Source organism: Chinchilla lanigera, unplaced genomic scaffold, assembly GCF_000276665.1.
Source record: "Chinchilla lanigera isolate Chin_1 unplaced genomic scaffold, ChiLan1.0 scaffold00025, whole genome shotgun sequence".
Lineage (NCBI taxonomy): Eukaryota > Metazoa > Chordata > Mammalia > Rodentia > Chinchillidae > Chinchilla > Chinchilla lanigera.
In genome coordinates, this window is record NW_004955426.1 from 23,559,843 (window position 1) to 23,582,608 (window position 22,766).

The window sequence follows — 22,766 nt, forward strand, 5'->3', positions numbered from 1 at the left end:
AAAAAAAAAAAAAAAAAAAAAAAAAGCTAAACATTTATCTCTCTGTAGGTATAACCTGATATATAGTTTAAAAATTATTTTATATTATATCATCAGGTATTATAAACTAAATATTCTCCTTTTACAATGAGCAGGAATATGTTACTTTAAATTGACTTTTCACAATCTGTCATTTGTAGATCTCAACGTCAAAACTGAACATTAAAATATCAGAATTTATAGAACAAAAATACTATCTTGTAGCTATAATAACGTTAGTTATAGTACAGATATAAGTAAAAGAGCAGAAATTTAAAAAAATCATGCTGCCTCAGAAGTTATGTGTCCTAAATTGTGAAGGGAAAAAAGATATGAACTAATATAATTCCTCCAACCATAACCAGATATCTTTGTATTGCTTTGAAAAGGAATCTCACATTCTAAGAACAAACTAATATAATTAACAATGTAACAGAGGTCATCTAATCAAATCTGTCAAACATAAAAACTTCTAAATGGCATTGCCTGGCAATACAAAAAGAAAGAAAAAGGTAGAATTTAAATGATTGGCCTGGAAGTGGTTAAGGCTACTATTTACCTTCAGAAAAATCACATTCCTGACCATTTTCGCACCTCACTTTTTTCAAGCAGTATATTCATATTCACACAGTACTACAAAGTACATTCCCAGGTAATACAAGCTGAATAAAGAATTAAATCCTAACCACATTTTATTTAATTCTCTAATCATTTTATCCTGGTCTCTTTTTACATGGTAAGTTCTTAATACACCTTTAAGATTTTTTTTGGCACAGAAAAGGAAAAAATGTGAAGGAGAAAATGGGTAAGAGCTGCTACGTGGAAAAAAAAATGCATCAGTACTTTTTTATAGTACACCTCTTTCACAATGAAACTAGAATGGAACGTAGTACTTGGGTTCCTAATGCCTATGAAAAGAAAATTTATAGCAGAAAACTGAACCAAATATATACCAAGTATTCACAAAGGCCATTCTCTAGCCCATGGACAAATCCGTCATTCAAAGAAATTTTTGGAACATACTTGTTTTAATGTTATTTTTCTGTAGGAATATAATATGAAAAACACAAACTTCAATTAGAATAACCTTTTCTGAGGTACTGAAAATTAACTAAAAGCAATTTTTACTTAAAGATTACAATTACTGCATGTTCTGCTACACTTTACACATTCATTATATTTTACAAAGATACTCGTAAAATCATTAAGCTTCCACAGCTTCCTAATTAGGAATCTTTTTTACAAGAGAAGAATTCTGTTTGTCTTTGAAACAATTCAGTGTTTAAATGTATTCTGAGAGAAAATGGAATAGCTGTACCTAAAGGCTAAGGCACTGGTGATATATACCCAGACTATTAAGATTACTTAAAAGTTAGCTGTACCTTTTATATGTACAGTTACTTCCATGTCTCTGTTCTTCACTATGAAACACCACTGTGGTTTAGATTGCTTGTCTGACAAGTAGTGTCTAAGAATGTACTTAAAAGCTTCCTACTGACTGACTAATAGGGAGTAAAGGGACAAATACACATTGGCTACAGCATTCATGATTTGAGTTTGGATTAAATATTATTACCATGCTATTTTGCAATCATTCCATTTGAATTCCTGATTCCATATTTTGTTATATCATTCCAGTATTATTCATTACTCACCTTTCTCAATGATCTGTAGTCTCTTTCACTAGCTTTAATTTTCTGCCCACTGTTTTCTAGTTTTGAAACATTATAGTATTATTTCTATTTTGCAAATATCTCTGAAACTCAACTAAATTTATTCCTACCCCACTATCTCTTTAATTCCATCAACCTGATATCTAAATATCAGTCTACTGAAGATGCCCTCATCCAGTTTCTCATTTGTACAGCCTGAATATTTTTACTGTTTTTTCTATTTTCTTTTTCTCAACTTTTCAAACTCCTTGTCTTTTCTCTTATAGTACTGGCTGGTGCTAAAAACCAAATCCCCCTTTTCTCCTATAGCTTCCACACCTACAAAGTCTTGGTCCTTTTTGACCCTAGTTCTCACTGCTCCTTAACAGGGTTTGTATACCCTCCTCCTGTCCCACCCACATCCTTCCACGTTAAAGTTCTACCCTTTGCTCCCAACTTTCTCTTCTGGTCTTTATGTGAACAATGTTTCAAAACCTTAATACAACTTTCTTGTCAATTAAAGCAGCACATCTCAGTCTGTAAGTTTTGGAGTCAGTCTACCTGAAATTTAACATGATTATAATCAAATTATTCTGAAAAACAAGAAATTCCCAAAATTTCCATATTTGGACAAAATTACTAGTAGAAATCTTAACACTCTCTGGTATTTACTGCAAAGATAGCTAGTGACCAACTATCACTGAGACACTTTAGTATTTATATATTAATCATCTCCTATAAAGATATAACATAATCACAAGATTTTCATTCACTTTTACTGAGTAAATCAGTGTTTTGTAGTGCTTGCTTCAGCAGCACACATACAGTGGTACCTAGGTTCATAAACTCAGTTTGTTCTACAATTTTGGAAAGGACTGTCATGTTTCTTTGGGAAAGATGGCCACAGTTGTGTTTACCATCCAATGCAAAATTTACAAACAAAAACAAATGCTTCTGTCTGCAAACCAAACTGTTCGAAAACAAAAGGGTTTGTGAACAAAGGTACTTATGTACTAAGTCAATGGATTCTAGATATTATTTATTTAGTATCCTATTTTATATACGTAAATATAATCATTAATATATATCAAAGAAGACACAGTACACCTAAAATTAGCAGAACAGAAATTCACTATCTAATCTCAAACCTTATGTATGGAAGGCAGGATGAACCTTAAGTCTTTTCATTAATTTTGGTCAGTGATAGTCTTACCCTAATACAAAATTAATTTATGTGGTTGGATAAACAATGTAGGTCCAGTGAAACAGTAAAACACTATCTACAAATGCAGCAACAAGATCCTCAAGCCATAATTTGCAAGCCTCTGGTTTGCAGGAAAGAAAATTCAAGATTCAAGGAAACATTTTTTTGTAAAAATCTCAGAAAGATCCAAGGAAACTTCTCCAAATAATAATATCATAATTTTTGTTTGTTTGTTTGTTTTCCAGTACCAGGAATCGAACTCAAGACCTCACGCTTGCCAGGCAGGCACTGTGCCGCTGAGCTAAATCCCCAGCCCCCAATAATGTCATAATTAAAGTAACTTAATAGGAAGCATGATCAGAACAAGAGAGAAAGGATAAATTGAATGAAATATCTGAAGATATTCTATAGAACTTAGTTCCCTAAGCCAGAAAAAAGGAAATGAAACACATGAGTTCAAAAAGCTAGAAAAATAAAGAGAAAGTCTAACATACATTTAATAGGAATTTCTATGGCACATACCAAGAGAAAATGGAAAAGATGCAATGCTCAAAAAAGACAAGCATTGAGAATTTTCTGGAATTATCCAAAGACTTTAAATAAATCCCAAATTAGAACAGTAACAATCTGAACACATTTAACATATTTAACGGCAGGGAATGGTGACATACACCTGTAACTTCAGCACTTGTGAGGCAGGCAAGCACAGGCTACATAATGAGTTCAAGGCCAGCCTGAACTATAGTGAGACCTTATCTCTAAAAAAAAAAAAAGAAAAAAAAGTAAGACTAAAGCAAAGCAGAAATTGTAAATATAGACAGAAAAGACAGATTAACCAGAGAAAGAAGCAAGCAATTGGACAGGCTACTTTTTAATATATTAAAAAAAAAAAAAAAAAAAACTAGAAGTATGCTGACCTTATACAAATCTTGACTCATAAAACAATTAGGAAAAACTGAAAGCTATTGGTTGACATGAAAAAAATTTACTATTAATTTGCCCTAAAGATAAATACTGATGTATTTGCAATGAAAATAATACCTAGGATTTGCCTTAAAATTATCCGTGTGGGGGGGTATGTAAATAACATTGGCCTCTATATGTTTGTAACAGTTGAAATATAGTGAGGTATATAAATCTTTTTTTCTTTACTATTATGTCTGAAATTCTTGCCTAGAAAGTATGAGAACATAGTTTTACTTCCCACAGAGAGGGAAAACAGAGAAGCACAAAAGGTACATAAGTAAAAATTGTGAAGTAAAATAATTTCTCCCAATTTATTCATAAGCCACTCTGCTTAAGATCCAAGAAGAAAGTACAGTGTATGTATCTTCATGCCAGATAGGTGGGTGGCAGATTACAATTAAATGAAAAGATTATCATTAGAGGATGGGAAAAATGTTATTCTAGGTTTTTATCCAAAATAAAAATTTTTAAAACATTACTTATCATTTTGTTTTCCCTATGTCATCATACTCTTAAGGATAGTTTCAACACCTAAATGAATGCACAGCAGCAGCAGCAAAGTGGTTCAAATGAATAGAACTGTGTTTTATAGAGATTACCTATGTTAATAACTTCTTTCAGAGACTCTTGGCTTGTCAGTCTAGCTTAACTATTCATTCACAACACATTTTTCTAAAGACATGCAACTAAATGAAGCTTCTTCAAGAGCAAGGTCTGATTTATCTGGTAACTTCAACCTTGAAACTTCAAAGGACCTGGCAAAATATTCTGCCTATGGTATACATTCATTAACTAAATGAACAAATGAACCAATATGCCATTCCCACCTATATTGAAAAAGAACTTTCATTAAAATTAACAATACTTTGGGTAGTAAGAGTTATATATATACAGCTTATAAGTGACATTAATAGAGCCAGCATTTCTACAATGTTGACTGCTTTCTCCTCTTGAAGGAAGGACAATACTTGAATTATGTCAGGCATGGTGGCACATGCGTGTAATATCAGCACTTGGGAGGCTCAGGCAGAAGGATCATTACAGAATTTTTTTTTTTTTCTTCTCTTTTTGGGACAGGTTTCACTATACAGTTCAGGCTGGCCTTAAAATCACTTTGTAACCCAGGCTAGGCTTGAACTCCCAGCAATCCTCCTGCCTCAGCCAAGTCAGGGTGCTAGAATTACAGGTGTGCACTACCACACCCGGTTGGATTATTGAAGAATTTGAAGCCAGCCTGGGCTACATAGTGAGTTCAAGGCCAGCCTGAACTGCATAGTGAGACCCTCTCAAAAAACCAAACACAAGCACATAGACACACACAAACACGTAAACACAAATTTCAATTTCAAATAATCTTTCCTATCATATGACCTTACGAAAAGATTAAAGCATTCAATTAACACTGATTTAGTGGTATGTGCCATGCAAAGCCTGCTCCGAGAGCTTTATTCTCCATAGAGCAATCTTTCTAAAGTAATTAGATCATATGGATTCCCTCTGCAATGTACCATCATCTCCATATTATAACCTGTCTACCTCACTCTTAGATTTCTATACTCTTCCTCTCATTTATCATGCACAAGCCTCAGTGGTTTCTTCCTACCTCTGAGTATTTGTACTAGTTGCTCCTTCACCTTGGAAGACTTCCTCTGTTTATCTTCACATGTTGCCTCTTCATTAGTCTGGTATCAACTCAGTACTATGGCTTCAGAGCAGTTTTCTCTAACAGTCCAAACCATCAATCTATTCTCACTTAATCAATTTTATACCAAGAGCATTTATCAGTACCTAAATTTCCGTGTTCACATGCCTACTCTTTATTTTCCACAACAATATCTCCTCAAGAACAAGGACTCAAGTCTTTTCTCTTTCACAGCTGAGTTACCAGCAAAAAATCAGTATCCAATATATATTAAAAGTCAGTAAATATTTGTCAACTGTGACTAAGAAGGGGCTATGAACAAATCACAGCAAAAAAGTAATATATAACATACTACAGAATCCCAAAGGCAGAAAATGGTCAACCCTGCCGAAGAAGCTAAAACTGACTTCTAGGAAAGCTTGAGGGCTACAGAAGTGGGGACTAGAGTGAGAAAAACTAGAACTTGAATAGGGAAGGTAATTATGAAGACCGTGTGTTCATTCAGTGAAGAAAAAATGAGGACCTAACCTAAGCTGGTAGAAGAAATGTAAAAGCAAATGGTACAAGTATTTCAGAGACAAAATCATTACCACCTAAGTGCAATTTGATGTGTGGAATAAGGACAAGAAATGAGGTTAAGATGTCTCCTGGGTGTCTGACTTGGCCCAATTAAAGTACTGCTCTTAACCTGGATGGAATATTAACCCAGACAGAACATTCAGAAATATTTTAAGTAAGATAATTAGAAAGTTTAAAATACTAAGTTTGATGTACTTGCCTGTAAGGTTAAGACGTTGAATAAGCAGTGCAAAATTGGTTTGAAGTTCTTGAGCCAAAATTATTCAACAGTCATCTAGTAAGTCAATAAATTCTTATTCTGCACATATAATGTGCCAGAGCTGTTTCAGGGACTAAGGATATAATGATCAACAAAAGGAAGTACTTACACTCACAAAATTTACATTATTGGGAGTCAATAATATACTACAATGTCAGTGGTAACAAGGCTAAAAAAGTAACATTAACATAAGGACTGAAGGTATAGCGCAGTATAGCACAGTGGTACTAGACCATCTACCTAGTGCATGTGAGGTCTGGGGTACAACCTTAATACAGCAAAAAAAAAAAAAAAGGAGGGGGAGCACCACGATGACAGAGAAAAAGAAAAAAGAAACAGATATAAAAGAATGCAGAGTGATGGAGATGAGGATTCCTTCAGATAGGATGATCAGAGAAAGCCTCACTGATAACAGGTGACAAATGAACCAAGTTAAATTAAGTAAGGGAGAAAGTCATACAAATACTGGAGGGAAAACAACCTAGACAAAATAAACAGAGATACAAAGATCCCAGAAAGAAAGTATGATCAGGAATTACTATCAAGGAAGTCATTATACCAAACACAGTGATTAAGGGGAAAAAAAGCATTAGGAAATGAAAGTACTTGTAGTGGTAGACTAGGTTATTATGACATCACATACTGTATAGTGGTATTCTGTTTAAGAGAAAACTGTCTATCTCATACATATAATATTCAGTATTTAATATGGTACTGAGAACAGAATAGGTACTCAGTGTACTCTATGTTAAAGCTTGAATAAAGTAATGACTTCTCAGATTTGAGCCCAACTTATTTTTAACCATGCCCAAAACTTCAATTCACCTTCAAAAGACAATCCAAACAGTAATTTAAAAGACAGTAAGCTTTAGCAACATTCAGAAGCAGGATTTTTTAAATGTTTTAAACAGTGGCAATATCACTGGAACAAGGTGACTGCTTAGAAAGAAACAACTACCTAGAAGTACATAACTTTTGGAATGTCTCCTCAAATAGCACGTTATTTTACAAATTCTTGACATTTTGTTAATATTTTATTAATCAAATATCATTTTGTATTTTTCAAAGTATCATTTTAGACCAAGTTATGGTCATGATGGACAGTTAGCTCTCTCCTAGGAAAAATCATGTAAGGCAGTTGTTAAAAAAAAAAAGTACCAGTATAAACAAGAACAAAAAGTAATGTAATGTAAAATAATATAATCCTGGTTTAAAACACAGATTTGTTGAGCTGTATCGGTCTTATTAGAATAAACAAGCAATCACTTAAAATTCATTACTAGTGACAATTTTTTGGTGGCTAATAATCTATACTCCATTTAAATCTGCTCGTCAGCCAGTCTACACTCAAAAACATCAAAGATCATTCAATTATTAAATGTTCCCATCTTTAGGGAATTCCAAACTCATTGTTTTCCACACTTTCGAAGAGTATATGCATAAAAATTTAACATTTTAAGTATTTCAAAGAAAATCAATACTAATGTCTTAATTACCAACATTTCAAAAATACACGTCCATTAAAACCTTCTGCAGTATACAGGTCAATACTTCTGCTTCACTCTATTGCTTTTCAATAATGAAGTAAGTAAATTTTTCTATGTTCAAGTCTAAGCTAAACATACATTACCAAGTCACTCTCAAATATTTAATCAATTCCCATAAAATATTCTATTTGGTCATAATTCTTGGGTACAGGAACCAAGTAATGGGCAGTGAAATCTTCTATCACAACACTTAGATCATAAACCCTCAGAGAATAAAAGAAAAATTAAGGATTAATTACATAAAATAGCAACTTTAACAATTTATTTTAAATCAGAGAACATACAACACTGTCATGCACAGTGAAAGAAAAATGTTTATGTATACTATGTTTTATTATGGAAGTCACCAGAAGAAAAATTAGAAAATATCAAGACAAACACAAAGCAATGAAAAAAGTTGAAAAAAACAAGGCCAAAAGGAAACAATCACTCAAGATTTAAAAGTATCACTGAACAGCCGGGCGTGGTGGCGCATGCCTGTAATCCCAACACTGGGGAGGCTGAGGTTGGAGTATTGTTTTGAGTTCAAGACCAGCCTGGGCTACAAAGTGAGCTCAAGGTCAGCCTGAACTGCGTAGCGAGACCCTGTCTCACAAAGACCTAAATAAATAAATAAATAAATAAATCCTATCACTGAGATCTTAGGCACTCTCATCTAATCTTATGAAGTTCTAATACGACTACTACAAAATCAATGACATTATGATTTTCTTATGTATGAAGAATGGCATAAAACAGTTATCATGGTTCCTTCTGAACTCTTACAAAAGAAAATTAAGAGGTTTAACCATATATGCTCTTTTAAAGAGAAGCTCTTTATCATGTATTCAAATAACCTTTCAACTTTGATGCACAACTGAATTACAACTGTATGTTGTAAATCTAGTACATTAGTGTACATAAAATCTAGTACATTGTTATCTACACATGAGCATACTATTATATTTTTCTCTACTACTTTGGTAATCATCCTACCATAGAGTATCACAAAACTTACTAGATTGGAATTCTAATTTTTTTAAATCTTCTAGGTAATGTGATTATGATTTTCTTAACAGTTACTCAGAAAAAAAATTCACCTGCTGAGGTATGCTAATTTGCTAAAACTTATCAAATCAAAAGTTCAGGCTGACAAAGCAAAAGATGAACACAGAAAATGATTTAAAATTTTTAAATTAAGTTGAAATTACTGTAATTATTTCAAATTCTGTCTACTCAGATTAACCTGCCTATCCAAAAAGCCAAAGTATCAACCAACATCATGACCTACCTGATACATAAACAGACTAGGATTAACTTTAATTCTACATACACAATAATGTTGGGCACCTTATCCTAAATCTAACACATCAACACAGTTATTATATGATTATATTATACAAAGCCAAAAATAGGCTAATTTACAGTATTAGCCCAAAAGGAGATATTGAGGGAGCTTCTAGACTACAACAATATATTTCCTGATTTGGACTTAATTATCCATTTGTTCAATTTGTCCAAATTGTAAATTCATAACAAAGCTTTTTAGGGATCTATGTTATCTTTCAATAATTTAAAAAAAAAAAAAAAAAAAAAAAACCACATTGCTGGGTGTGGTGGCGCATGCTTCTAATCCCAGCATTCAGATGAGACTGAGGCAGGAAGATGTTTTGAGTTCAAGGTGAGCCTGGGCTACAAAGTGAGCTCAAGACCAGCCTGAACTGCATAGCGAGACTCTGTCTCAAAAAGACAAAAAACAAACAAACAAACCAAATTTTACTGTCTTTTCCCCATTTAAAAGGCCCTCAGTAACTTAACCTTATCCTAAATCCAATATGAATACTATTGTCCTCATTGCTCCTTTCACACTCCTTGCCCTAATTTCTCCTGATGAAACCACATTCTATCCATTCAAAATTGAAATAATGGCCCACTTTCTATTTTTTTCCAGTCTACACTGGTCTCTCCCTTCTCTCAAATCTTTTCTATTTTATTGACTATTCAAATAAGAACATTAGTATCTATTATCTATGTGCCAAAACTACAATACCTATTTTATAAACATCTTCCACTCCTCAAATATTAACACCAATGGAAAAGAAGGAACATGCTCAGAAAGAGCAATCTGTCCAAAGTTATGAACCTCAATTTTATATTTATATAAATTTCAAATTTTACTGGATATTTACTCTCCTGTGGTGTTTCAGTGTTCATAATAAATCTGTACCCTTTTTCTACTGTTGTCTGTCTACTGTCAATTTATTTCACCAGACTCCATTATTGAACCACTAGAGAGAAATGAAAAAATTATTTTGATCCTGCCAATTTAAAGTAGGTATCATGAAGTTTATCCTCTACAGTTCAAAATATTGACAGTAGGGACTATTAGTTCTTCATAATCATAACCTATTTGATATTTTTGTCCTTATTTTAGATAAAATATTAGTATAAGAAGTCCACTTACACAGTTTCCCATTTAACAGCACAAGTAAATAATAATTAAATGATGAGTACATAAAGAACAGTAATTGTAATATAAAGTGATAGCTGATAGCAACGAAGTAGCACATAAAAATTAAAAGAACAGGTAGGTACTCACAGGTTAGTAATAAATTGTCTTTCCCTAACTCCCAACAGAGAAAACAGCAAGAAAATCAATAATCATGCTAACCCTAGCAAAACAGAAAAAGCTAAAATACAGTTCCTATGTTTTTAAGAAATAAGGAAATTTTAATAGTTCTACAAATAAGTTTATTTGAAATACTTAAAATGTACATTTCTAGGCTCAGTTTATAGCCTGCTTCCTGAGGATTCCAAATCAATATTCTTCCAGTGGAATGACTTATCTTCTATTGTACTTAATGTTGGTTTTGGAAAGACTGGAAAAAGTTAGTGAATGGGTTTCAGCATCAAAAAAAAAGGAAAAAAAAATCTCACCTTTATCTTAATACCTATATGACCTTTAGTGAATGGGTTTTAGCACCAAAAAAAAGGAAAAAAATCTCACCTTTATCTTAATACCTATATGACCTTTAGGAGAGTCAGTCACTGCCCTATTTTCCTCTTCTACACACATGGGTTATTAATACATGTTTCCTAGGTTTGCAGAAAGACTAAATTCAGTAATTTAATGTTTCCAATAGAATCCTCAACATAATGCATAGTTTACTGCTGCCATTTCATAGTCAAAGATTGTGACTTAAACATTTAGCAACTACAACAACACTGGACATACTATATAACCAATATTCAGAAAATAATGATTGGTATCTGTGACAGGAGGAAAGGAACAGAAATCTCTCTGTCATTACATATACCAGTATGTAACCTGTTTATACCTACTACTTTTTAAAAATATTCAGCCAAAAAGAGAATGAAAGAACAGTTTTAAAGGAAAAAACTAGGATCAATTGTATAAATTACTCTTGTATTAAGTTTTTGGCTGACTTGATATAAGTTTTATTAACAAACATAAATGATCAACGAAAGAACAAACCCATGTGAGTAACTTACCCATCAGTCGAAAGTTTAAATGATGATGGATGACAATTATCTGGTATTTTAGAGAGGATTTCTGCTCTGAGCCAGAGGGTTAATACAATGATTTCCAACATAGCTTCTAAGATGTTTATAAATAAATATTGTATTTGTATACATACCTATCTTCCTCAAATCCATGCATATTCCAGTACCATTTTGTGGTAACACATCTACTATTTTAAAAGGTAATTGAACTTTTTCTCCATAGTACTTTTATAATACAGAAACAATTAACGATGTGCCTCAAAAAATCTTCCTAGAACTCAAAAACAACTCTATTTTGTAAAATAAAACAAAATAACAATTACAAGAAAAAACAACATAGATAATTCCCAGTTTACTCCAATTCCTTAATCATCTTTTTATTTCCTTTTGAAAAACCAGCACATTTTCAAATAATTTCTTTCATTTTGCTAAAGGAAATAATACAATCTGTGTTTTCAAAATAATGTTGAAACATAAATATACAGTATAATAGTGGGATTCTCCCACAAGAAGAAAAAGACAATTTTAAAGTTCATATTAACATATTTTAAAGCTATTCTATCTATAATTTTAAAAATAGCCATAAAATTTTATGTAAGAATTATTTTTATATGATAGATACAGACTTATGACATGACTTATGACACAAGGACTAATCACTTCCTCTGTAACAAGTTATATCCTCTAAGTAACACTAGAAGTCTTAGCCTACGATATTAAAACCACAAGTCATTCTAAAAAAACACAAAGAGAAATAGCTATTAGCACATACTCCATCTTTATAATTTTATACCAGTATCTCATGCAACAAACATGATTCAAAACTTATCTGCAATATTATGAATAAAAGTTCCATAATGTTTTACCTATTAGTTGGTCATATACAAAGAAACTACATATAGCTTAATGTTAGACTTGACATCTCAAAAGATTGTGCCAAATGCTGGAATCTCAGTCCGTCTGTCTCTGTCCCTATCTGTCTGTCTGCCTGTCTGTCTCTGTTGCTCTGTTTCTGTCTCTCTTTTCCTTCCACAGAGTTTTTTTTTTTTGTTTCCTTGGGAGAGCGAGGTAATGACAGTGGTAAATGTGAAGTAGTGCATTACAGAATTATGAATAAAAAATACAGGGTAATTAAAAGTTTTAGTACTATATGAAGGATGAACCAAGCATGGAATACTTAGCTATTTTAAGATGTGATTTTTAGAAGAAACCAGATAAAAATATGTATGTGCACACGTCTGAAACAGTTAAATACACTTTTATCTGTCAAGCTGTACCTTCTTAGTAACTACACTACTTGGCAATCTTTGTTTACAGCTTCTGAGTTTTTTCACTCTTCATTCATTACAAAGAACACATGAAATTACACTAGATTCAAAGCAAGATTACTGAAATCCCTGCAAGTGACAACTCTAGTCTTGTTCTGCTGCTCTAATATAGCAATGATTTCCCAAAACATTATTTTTCCTTTACCCAAATCACTAGAGGGCTGGGTAGGATGCTGGGATTTAGCAAGGAAACATTCTGCATTTATCAGGATAATTTTAATTTCAAATATTCTACCCTATTGCTAGGTCACATATTTATATTTTGAGATCAGAAAATACATTTTAGTGTAGAAAATAACAAAAATACTGTCCATTGTATTATCATCCAGACTGCATACATTCAAAAGTAAGTTGATGAATTTATAGTGCCCCTTGAACATGCACACTATCCCTCATTAACAATATATTAAAGAGGAAAGAGATGTGCTACAAAATAATGGAACCATATATTAAAAAAATGTATGCACATTTATGCCTGGTTTTGAGACACAGGCAATTACAGACACAGAATAACAAGTACACAATTATTTGATGATATGCCTCAATTCTCTCAATCCAGTCCAGTACTAGCTTCAAAGGTCAGAAAAGCCCTCCAACACACACACAAAAATCAAAATTTAATCAATTCTTAATAATTAAGAGATTTACATTAAGAAAAAGCACCAATATTATCTTGAAAGAGTAGTATCTTGAAATACTGTGTAATACCAGGAATATGTTAATTTTCAAAATTAAGTTGTGATTTTCTGAACCATAGTCCAGAGCTCTACCTATTTAAATCATACCCTGTTAGGTAAAGACTTCACAGGGGTCACTACTTTATCCCTAGGTCATTCTTTATCCCACTTTTATACCTGATTCCCTCTAGTTCCCTCTAACTCCTTTATAGAGACATTACTGTCTTATAGTGTACACTGATACAGCTGTATCCCAACTGTAATATAAATTCCTTGATGGGAAACTTACACCATCACCAATAACAATAGCACTAACCAACAAGATAAATGTAAAACTCTGGAAAAGTAATTGATGGAGCCAGATCCTTTAAAATCCTGGTTAAGGTTTAAAAGGTTTTAATATTCCTTATTAAATTCAACCAACATTTTAAATGGGATATATTTAAGGCATTAGCACATTCTCAGTTTTACTATACTGTATAACTTCATCATTTCCAGGTACATTGCTCAGTTCATGCAATCTAGAGGGAAGACGAATACAAAGAGTTCGTAGGTTTGGATTCTTTCAACCCTATTACGTTGGACATAAGAATGTTATGTTTAGCTAAATTACATAATTAGTGTCAATTTTCTTTGATATCTGAATAATTTTATAATTAATTTGTTGCAGAGAACTTTTTTTTGGGGGGGGTGATGGTACAGGAGATCAAACCGAGGGTCTCTGTAGTAAGCTACAGCCCCATGCCTTTTTAATTCTTTTATTATTTTGAGATAGGTTCTCATTAACCTGTTCAGTTGCCCAGGCAAGACCTGAACTTGCAATCCTTTTGCCTCAGCCTCCCAGAACGCTGGAATTACATGTGTGTACTACTATACCTGGTTGTAGACATAATTTTTGGAGCCATTCAGCTTTAACCTGGTCTCACTGAACAAATAAACACAATGATATAAAACAATGGATGATCCAAAAAAATTAACAGTCAACTCTCAATTATTCATCTGTAGATTACCTAACAGCTATTTTAACCTGTAACTTTCTTCCACTAATGCTAATACCCATGAAAGAAAAAAAAAATGCTGCTAATAAAACAAATAAAATAGAAATGGTACATCAATCTACTAAAGGCAAGAACATAAAAAACTTCAAAACCTACATATAAATAAAAATATTAAGATTATATATTTAGCAGTCTTCTATTACCACCTTTTTAAGTGCAGGTAACTGAGAGTGGACTGTAATTAGATGGGTGATAGAGATACAAACAAACAGGCATGCAAACCATTCACTCACCCCACTGTGCTTTTCACAGCCCTATTTTCAGTAGCCTGAGACCTGGGAGGGGGAGGAGGCAGCAAGTCACAACAGATGGATCACTTAAAAGGAAATTGAGAGTTGACTGTAATTTACATTTAAAGTGCTATGAAATACCATCACTCCCACATGTATTCATTATTGTTTATAAGTCTTACAGTGATTTAACAAGGTTATAAATGCTTTCTTTTTAACTTTTCAATATCCCATGGTGATATCTGAGAATCACAAAGATGGAAGGTGCAAGTGCTGTCAAAGTAGTACATATTTTAGAGATGAAAACTCCAAAGCCAGAGATTAAAAAGCATGCCAAAATCATCCTCACATTAAGGAAGAGTAGAACTGAACTTTGCAGACTCCAACTTCAATGCTAGTCTCTTAGTCCCTTCAAGTCAAAATTGTTCTCTCCTCTTCAGAGATTACAGCCTTCACAATTTTTTTCAGCTGGCTCTTTGCTTACTGATTCCTACCTATGACATACACCCTTATCACCTTAACCTTAAACTCTGTTTGGGAAGCAGAGGTGGGGTGTGCATACAAACCCAGTGATAGAGCTCATGTTCAACATGTGCTAAACTCAATCTCCAACACCAAAAAGCAAAAACAGAAGACCATCTATTTACATTCTTCCTTCTCTGAACACCGTAAGTAGAGAAAACTCAGATCACAAATTCAGAAGTACCAGTATTAACCTCTATTCCAGTGTATGATTTTACTATGATGTTACTGCTTACACATCTCTTGCAGGGTCAATAACCTGGATTTCTTTTTCTTTGCTTGGCAATACTAAAGGTTCAACTCGGCCTTGCACATGCCAAAGCAAGCACTTTTACCAATAAGCAAAACACACACACACACACACACACACACACACACACACATACACACATGCACACACACCTTGAGACAAGGTCATGTTGCTAAATTGCCCAGGCTAGCCGGGAACTCTCTGCCTCCAGAGTAGCTGAGATTACAGGTGGTTACCACCACAATGGGTGGTCATCTCAAACTGAAAGCATAAAACTAAATTCATTACCATCCCTCTCAAAATGACTTCTCCAATTCATGGGACCAGGGAACTAAAAACTTCACATGTTGTTTAACTCTATTTTCCTTGTTAATACTACACAATCCCCCTAGAGCGCATGTTTGTGTTCTCCCCACCCTCCCCACTCCTGGCTTTCCTTAGTACTGGGGACTGAACCAAGGGCCTTTGCACGGAACTCCGTCCCTAGCACTTTTTTTAGTTTTTGGGACAAGATCTCACAGGGTGGCTAAATTTCCCAGACTGGACTCAAACTTACAATTCTCCTACCTAAGCCTCCCAAACTGTCAAGATTACAGGTGTGCATGACCATACCTGGCTTATTTTTTCCATTTTTCTATTTAAAAAAAAAAATGTCAGGGGCTGAGACTGTGACTCAGTGATTGAACTCACTGCCTACCTTGTGCAAGTGCATCCCTAGCACCACCTCCCAAAAAGTGCTTCAGTGATTAGTATATAATTGAGATAAGGGGTGAATTAAGAGAGCACTACTGCTCTCAAGAAGGGTAAAATTTAGTAAAAGAAGTGGACAAAAAACTATAATAAAGCAATGGTAAGTACTATTCAGAAAAAAAATAAAGATGTGAAAAAGTAGAGTAAAAAGGAATGTTTCCATGGATATAAGGAAAGAGTCCCAAAAGTGGCATGGAACCCTGACCGTAAGTAATCAGATTTCTACAGAGTAATGGTAGCTTTTAGTCAAAGGAAAACCTATACAATGTTAAGTAAATATAAAACTGCATGCTACATTTAAGGAAAAGCAGTCTCCTTTGACTAATGCACTTATTCTCAACCAAGGGTACTGTTCTCAAAAAGAACCAAAATGGAAGACTATGCTTTAGACTAAGGAGCTCTTGCTCAGTCAACTTCAAGAAGTTCTGAATGTAACAAGGGGAAGAAGTGTTAGGCATGTGAACTCTTCAGAGAGGTAAATATGACTAATATGTTTACGGTAATACACAAGAAAATAATACAGGAATAAATGATAAAAGACCGTGAATGCCACTAGGAATTTGGGCTTTATTTTGTGAGCAAATGAAGTTGTGAACTATCTCAATGACAATGGGAAAAGAAGGAAAGACTGAATTCAAAGGATATTTCAAAGGCAAATGGGTGCCATTACAGAATAGAACTAAGAGGCTGAGCAGTTGGTCTTGGGGTTCAACAGAAGGTGGTGGTGTTACCTAGAAAAGTAAAAAGTGGGTACACTTTAGGGGTACAAAGTTTTACACATCATGGCTCTCTGATGACTACCAGACTTAGACTAGTAACTCACTAGCCCTGTGACCATAGTTGAATTACACTTTTCAGTTTCAGTCTTTTAAAATTTCAACACTTATACATTCACCTATAAAATAAAGATAGTATCTCAAACAGTTGTTGAAGATTAAGCAACATAATACATTTTAGTGCCTGGTACAGAACCATAAATACAACAGTAATACTCACAGCAGAATGTGCAACTTAAAATGCTAAGGAATTTTCCAGCAACCCTTAAAAAAGTATTTGCAATATAGGAAAAGAGCTGTACTTATAAAACTATAATGGTTACAAAATAAAGTTATAAAACCATAACGGTTAAGAAATAAAGTTAAAGTGTTCTGTCTACAGAGTCTGCGCAAAATAACGATTGTGCAATCTTTATTGCTTTATATCTCCCACCTAGGGCATGTCTAGTACAGTACCTCCCACATTATGATGGATGTAACAAATGCTCACTGAACATGACAAAACTGTGCCAACATGAAGGAAGGAATGAAGTAAAAAATCCTAGCTTTGTAAGGAATCTAGAGGAAACAGGAAAGGACTAGAGATACTTTAATGTCTGACTCAGGAAACTTAAGTGTAGTAGATAAGGGAATTCACATCAGACATACTCTATCTCCTTAGTAAGTAAGTAAAATTTGGCTGGGCATGGTGGCACATACCAGCAATCCCATCTACTCAGGACACCAGGGCAGGAGGATCACAAGTTCAAGGCTAACCTGGAAATTTAGTGAGATCATGTCTCAAAAAATAAACAGGGGCTAGCCAATGTGATGGCACAGGTCTATAACCGGAGCACTCTGGAAGGCTAAGAGCATGAAAACTATGAGTTTGAGCTCAGCTGGAGCTCAGCTGGAGCAAGACCATGTCTTAAAACAAAAAATAAAAAAGGGCTAGGAATATAACTCAATGAGAAGGCCCTGGGTTCAACCAGTACTGCAAAAATCATGAAAATAGTAGTAATAGTAAAATTTAAAGTAAAAACAATTTGAAAAGAGCATGGATTATAGTTCAGTGGTAAAGTGCCCCTCCATTAGATCTTTAGTACCACAAAAACAAACAGAAAGGCAAGAGGAAGGCAAGAAATAAAAAGTATTCTGCACAGAAAAGAGGGATTACAAAATAAGCTTGGAATGTAAAGAAAGGAAATTAATTGATTCTTCCATTCTAACATATATTCAACTGAATTTTTGTAGCCATTATACTGGTCCATTTGTCCATCATTTCTTGCATTATATTAGTATCCCTCTAGGCTGCTTGTCTACCTACTGACTTCCCCTTTCAAAGGTGGTATATATACCCTAAAGAGCCCATACATACTTTGTCCATCACCGTTATTATTTGACCACTCTGAGTCATCTCTGATTCTCTACCCACCAGTTACTCATTCTCTTCTCTGGCTATTACTGGGTTACTTATGTTCCTTGTATGCCTTGATTACTTAATTTACTGTTCTATACTATATCACTTTTTTATGTCTATTCCAGTAAAATCTAAAAGGGAGCAAAACCTCCATTTTATTTCCCCAGCATTTAATTCAGCATTTGATATAGAAGACATTCAATCAATGTCTGTTTTATCAAATTAAAAGTATGCAATTAAATAAGTAATTCCTCAACTAGAAGCAATCAGGAAAAAAGTTATTGTTCAAATCTCTATCATTTCAGATAACCTTCCCACTCTTCAGCAACAGAGTCAATGTTTTTATTCTTATTAATGGAAAAGTAAAGGTGTAAAATAATCAAAAATTATAAAATTAGATAAGACTTTTAATAAATTATACTCTAATATTTACATTTTAACATAATTATGTCCACCTTCTTGAATTTAGTTTGAAGACTGTCATAGAAGGGGTTTACCCAGGAAATACACTGTTCTCTATCTTTTCAAATTAGGTCCAGTACCAGAAAGAGATGTTTTTTTTAAAAAAAAAAAAAAAAGCCTACTCTTATTGTGGAAGTGGCTAAGGATTTAGGTTTCAAAATACTGTACATTTTGGCATGAAATACAGAAACAATGTGTAACTGTATCAATAGCAAATATTAGGGACTTTCACAATTAGAGGGGAGCAGGTGTCTGAACAAAACTGAAAGCAATTACCAAAAAGACTACTGTAAAATCTATTAGAACGAGTCTCTTAAACTAGGTCAAAATTAATCCATCAAGAAATTTTTCCTTTCTTCATTTTTTTCAGTACTGGGGATTGAACCTAAGGCTTTGCACACACTAGGCAAAAGCTCCGCAGCTGTGCTAGCCACTCTCCCACCCAAAACCCTTTGTTTTACACTTTGAGGCAGGGTCTCACTAAATTGCCCGGATGGACCTCACATCTGAGATCTTTCTATTTCAGCCTCCTGAGTAGCTGGAATTACACGCAGACATCGCCACACCTGACTCCACAACTCTTCCTTTCTTTCCTTCTTTCCTTGCTTCCTTCCAGAGTACTGAGAATCAAACCAAGGATCTTAGGTAAGCTTAGGTAAGCAAACCAAGCACTGAGGTACATCCCAGCCTGTACTTTTTATTGAGACAGGGTCTTGCTGAATCGCTCAAACTGGGCTTGAACTTGCACTCTTCTTGCCTCAGCCTCCCAGAATGACAAGATGACAAGCGTGTGTGGCCATGCACTCAGCTACAAGTTCTACTTTAGATGTACCTGATTAAAATAACACAATGTCTCAAACTTGAAACTCTGATTCCTTATTTAAAAAACAATTCAAAACATCTGAAGTATTTTTAATGTGATTTAAAGAATTCTGATTTCACAATGTAGGAAGGCTACTAACATTTAAAGTCATTCAAAACTATAGTGTCCTATGCTGCATACTTATTTAAAAGTACCTCCTTTACCTCTCACATTCTTACTAGCTCTTTGAAATTATCTCTTCTTTTGGAGATGAGGAACCCATGGGTTAAGCAAGGTCAAATAACTTGCCCTAACTCATCCAACAATTATTAAATCCCATAGCTGAGATATATCCTAAAACTGACCTTACAATCAGCCTCTCTTTCACTAAAGATTGATAGCTCCTTTAGGGTATGGTGATTACAACCTCTATAAAGTTTTATTGAATTTCTCAAAAAATTACAGAAAAAAATTAAAAGTGAGAATAAACACTTTTACTATTAAATATTTTGATTGCCCATACTTTTATCTTTTTACATACTGTAATCCAATCCAAAAATAGTTGCCTTTCAGCTGGAATCCAGACTACCTCACCATTCTCAAAATATTACTAACACTTAATTTCTCATAAACTTCATATTAGATCTACAAGTTTTCTTTGAACAATGAAATGCGTGTCAGAATAACAGCTTCTCTAAATAATAGTGTCCCTGTCAAATTTTGTTTTATTCTAAACTTCTTTAAATTTAGGGATACAATTTTCTTGTAACTTCTCATTCTTAATTGTATATTGCTTTTGCAGTAAGTTTCAAATGGCTGTGTATTTTGTCCTAAAATGAAGTACTACATTTTATCAAGGCAAGTAGAAAGAGCATTTTCTGCACGTTTAATCCCGGGGAAAAGGTGTTTAACAAATTTCAGGGAATGCAACGTTTTGAAGAGTAAATACAGAAGAATCATCTGTGTTCCTGAATAAAACTCGAGTAAACTAAAGTTATCAAATCAAACCACTACAGACAGGAACTCAAAGTACAACTACAATTTATTTCCAGCAGTACATCCAACCAGGTTTCTAATGTAAAAACTAGCCTCCAGTTTACCTAATAATTACTCGTTTCATAATTACCTAATAATTACTCTTCTAAAACACATATGCTTGTATATAAATTAAATCACCAATAAACTCTCAGAGAAGTAAAATACTAAATTTTAGGAATTATCATTTTGTAGGCATTATCATTTTGTTGGGAGGCTTTAGTAGAAAACACATTTTAAGCAGACTTTTCATGTATGTGCTTTATGTTTTCAAACTGCTGCATAAAAGTCAAAAACTTCACTTCTTTCTACACTAATTCTCAAAAACCACCTGCTGAAAAGTTCCAAATTAGTGCACTAGTGATCTAATTAGTTGCCACTTCCATGCTTATACACTACTAGTGTATCCTACTTTACAAATTCTCCTGCTTTTACCAAGACCGGATTCACCCAAAATCAAGTCCCTAAACTTTTAGAATAAAATATTAAATTATGAAAATGAACTCCTGTAGCTAAATCAAAACTGACCGTTTATACACCAGTAATTTTACATCATGAAATTCAAGAGAATGTACTATGCTTTCAATTGAGATAAGCCTCAACAATAAACCCACATCTAACAAATACTGTATATAAATCACTACATTGAGTGCAATATGGAATAATAAAAAATAACACTGATCTCAAACACAGAATGTTTGCGACTTAAAAAAAAAAACAAAAACATAAAAACTTCCGCTGGGGTTGGTGGTGCAAGCCTGTAAGCCCAGCACTGGGGAGGCAGAGGCAGGAGGTTCCTTGAGCGATCAGATCAGTCTGGGCTACAAAGTCAGCTCAAGGCCAGCCTGAACTGCATAGCGAGACCCTGTCTGAAAAAGAAAAAAGAAAATAAAAGAAAAACAAAACTTCCTAAAATGTTTCACAGATCTCAAAAAGAAACTGTACAGCTGAACCCGGTTACTTTCCAAGCTACAGCCGATTTGAAACACAGCGTGACGGTCGTCATCAGCACACCAAATCCTGTTTACCGTGAAAAAGAATCTCGAACATAACTACAGCACTATTTCTTCTGCGAGATATTGTCGAATAAATTCCAGGTCGGTGACTGGCAGAAGAAATACGGTTTAAGTAGAAGGGTTCAATTCTTAAAACACAGCCGCGTTTACCCAGCTCCGAAGGTGTAAACAAACCCATCTCCGCCGCAGAAGGTAAACAATGAACCTGCAGCAGGGTGAGGGGGCGGTCCTCGGCCAGCTACAGACCCAGGGGCTCGGGCAAGGGGGACAGGAGCGAAGCGTAACCCAGCCGCCGTGCAGGGAGGACCGGCTCCGGGTCGCACTGCCGAGGCACCCTCTGCAAGCGCCCCCAGAAGAGTGGGCAGCGAGAGACGCAGTCACGCAGTCAACAAGACCCAGGCAGGTCGGAATCCGCTCCGGGGGCCGGGGAGGGCAGGATGTGGTCGCTCTTCCCGCAGACATCTTCCAGCGACCTAAATAACAACCTCCACCTCCCTCCGGCCATCCCCAGGACTCGGAGCACGAACTTCGGGAGAGGTGTGAGAGGCTCCCCGGGCGTGCGGGGAGCCCCAAGGTCGCCGGCTCCGCAAGTTCAGCCCGCCCCCCCCACGCCGCAGCCGCCCAAGGCCGGGCGCGGGCTCCGCGGGGGAAGCGGGTCCGGAGGACTCGGCTCTGCCCCCGCGCCCCGCCTCCGGCCCCGGCCGACCCCGCGCCTCCCCAGCAGCGCGGCCTGGCCGGCGCCCGCGGCGCCCCGCGTTACCTCGGGTCAGATCCAGCGGGACGTTCTCCTCGCCGCTGTCATTCCGCCCTGCGCGAAACAGACACAGCCCCAGTTAGGATTCGCTCTCAGGCCGGCAGCGACCGCCCTGGCTCCGGCCAGCGTCCCAGCTCGCTTCCCCCACCCAGAGCCAGGAGAAGACAAGTGCCAGGGGTGGCGGGCCCGGGGAGCGGGTAAGGCGTGAAGGCTGCGGCGGGCTTACCTCGTATTCGGAGGTTCTTCAGAGAGCGGCCGCGGCCGATCGCCGCCATATTGACGGGTTTCAGTCACAACACCGGAAACCTCGCCCAATCGCGCGAGAACCCCTTCCCC

At 35.3% G+C, this 22,766-nt stretch overlaps 1 protein-coding gene across 7 annotated transcripts in view; it reads right to left on the reverse strand.

Moving 5' to 3' along the window:
- Rictor (RPTOR independent companion of MTOR, complex 2) overlaps positions 1-22,745 on the reverse strand; it is a 114,476-nt gene extending 91,731 nt beyond the window's left edge. For 6 of the 7 annotated variants that reach the window (XM_013514949.1, XM_005386232.2, XM_013514945.1 and 3 more), the window contains exons 1-2: positions 22,657-22,745; positions 22,437-22,484 (exon numbers count right to left, since the gene is read on the reverse strand). In XM_013514949.1, coding sequence (XP_013370403.1) covers positions 22,437-22,484; positions 22,657-22,705 — 97 coding nt within the window. In that variant the 5' untranslated portion in view covers positions 22,706-22,745. Of the gene's footprint in view, positions 1-6,260; positions 6,386-22,436; positions 22,485-22,656 lie in introns of those variants that run through there. The other variant, XM_013514947.1, reaches the window with a different exon arrangement.
- Between the last annotated feature and the right edge of the window lie 21 nt (positions 22,746-22,766).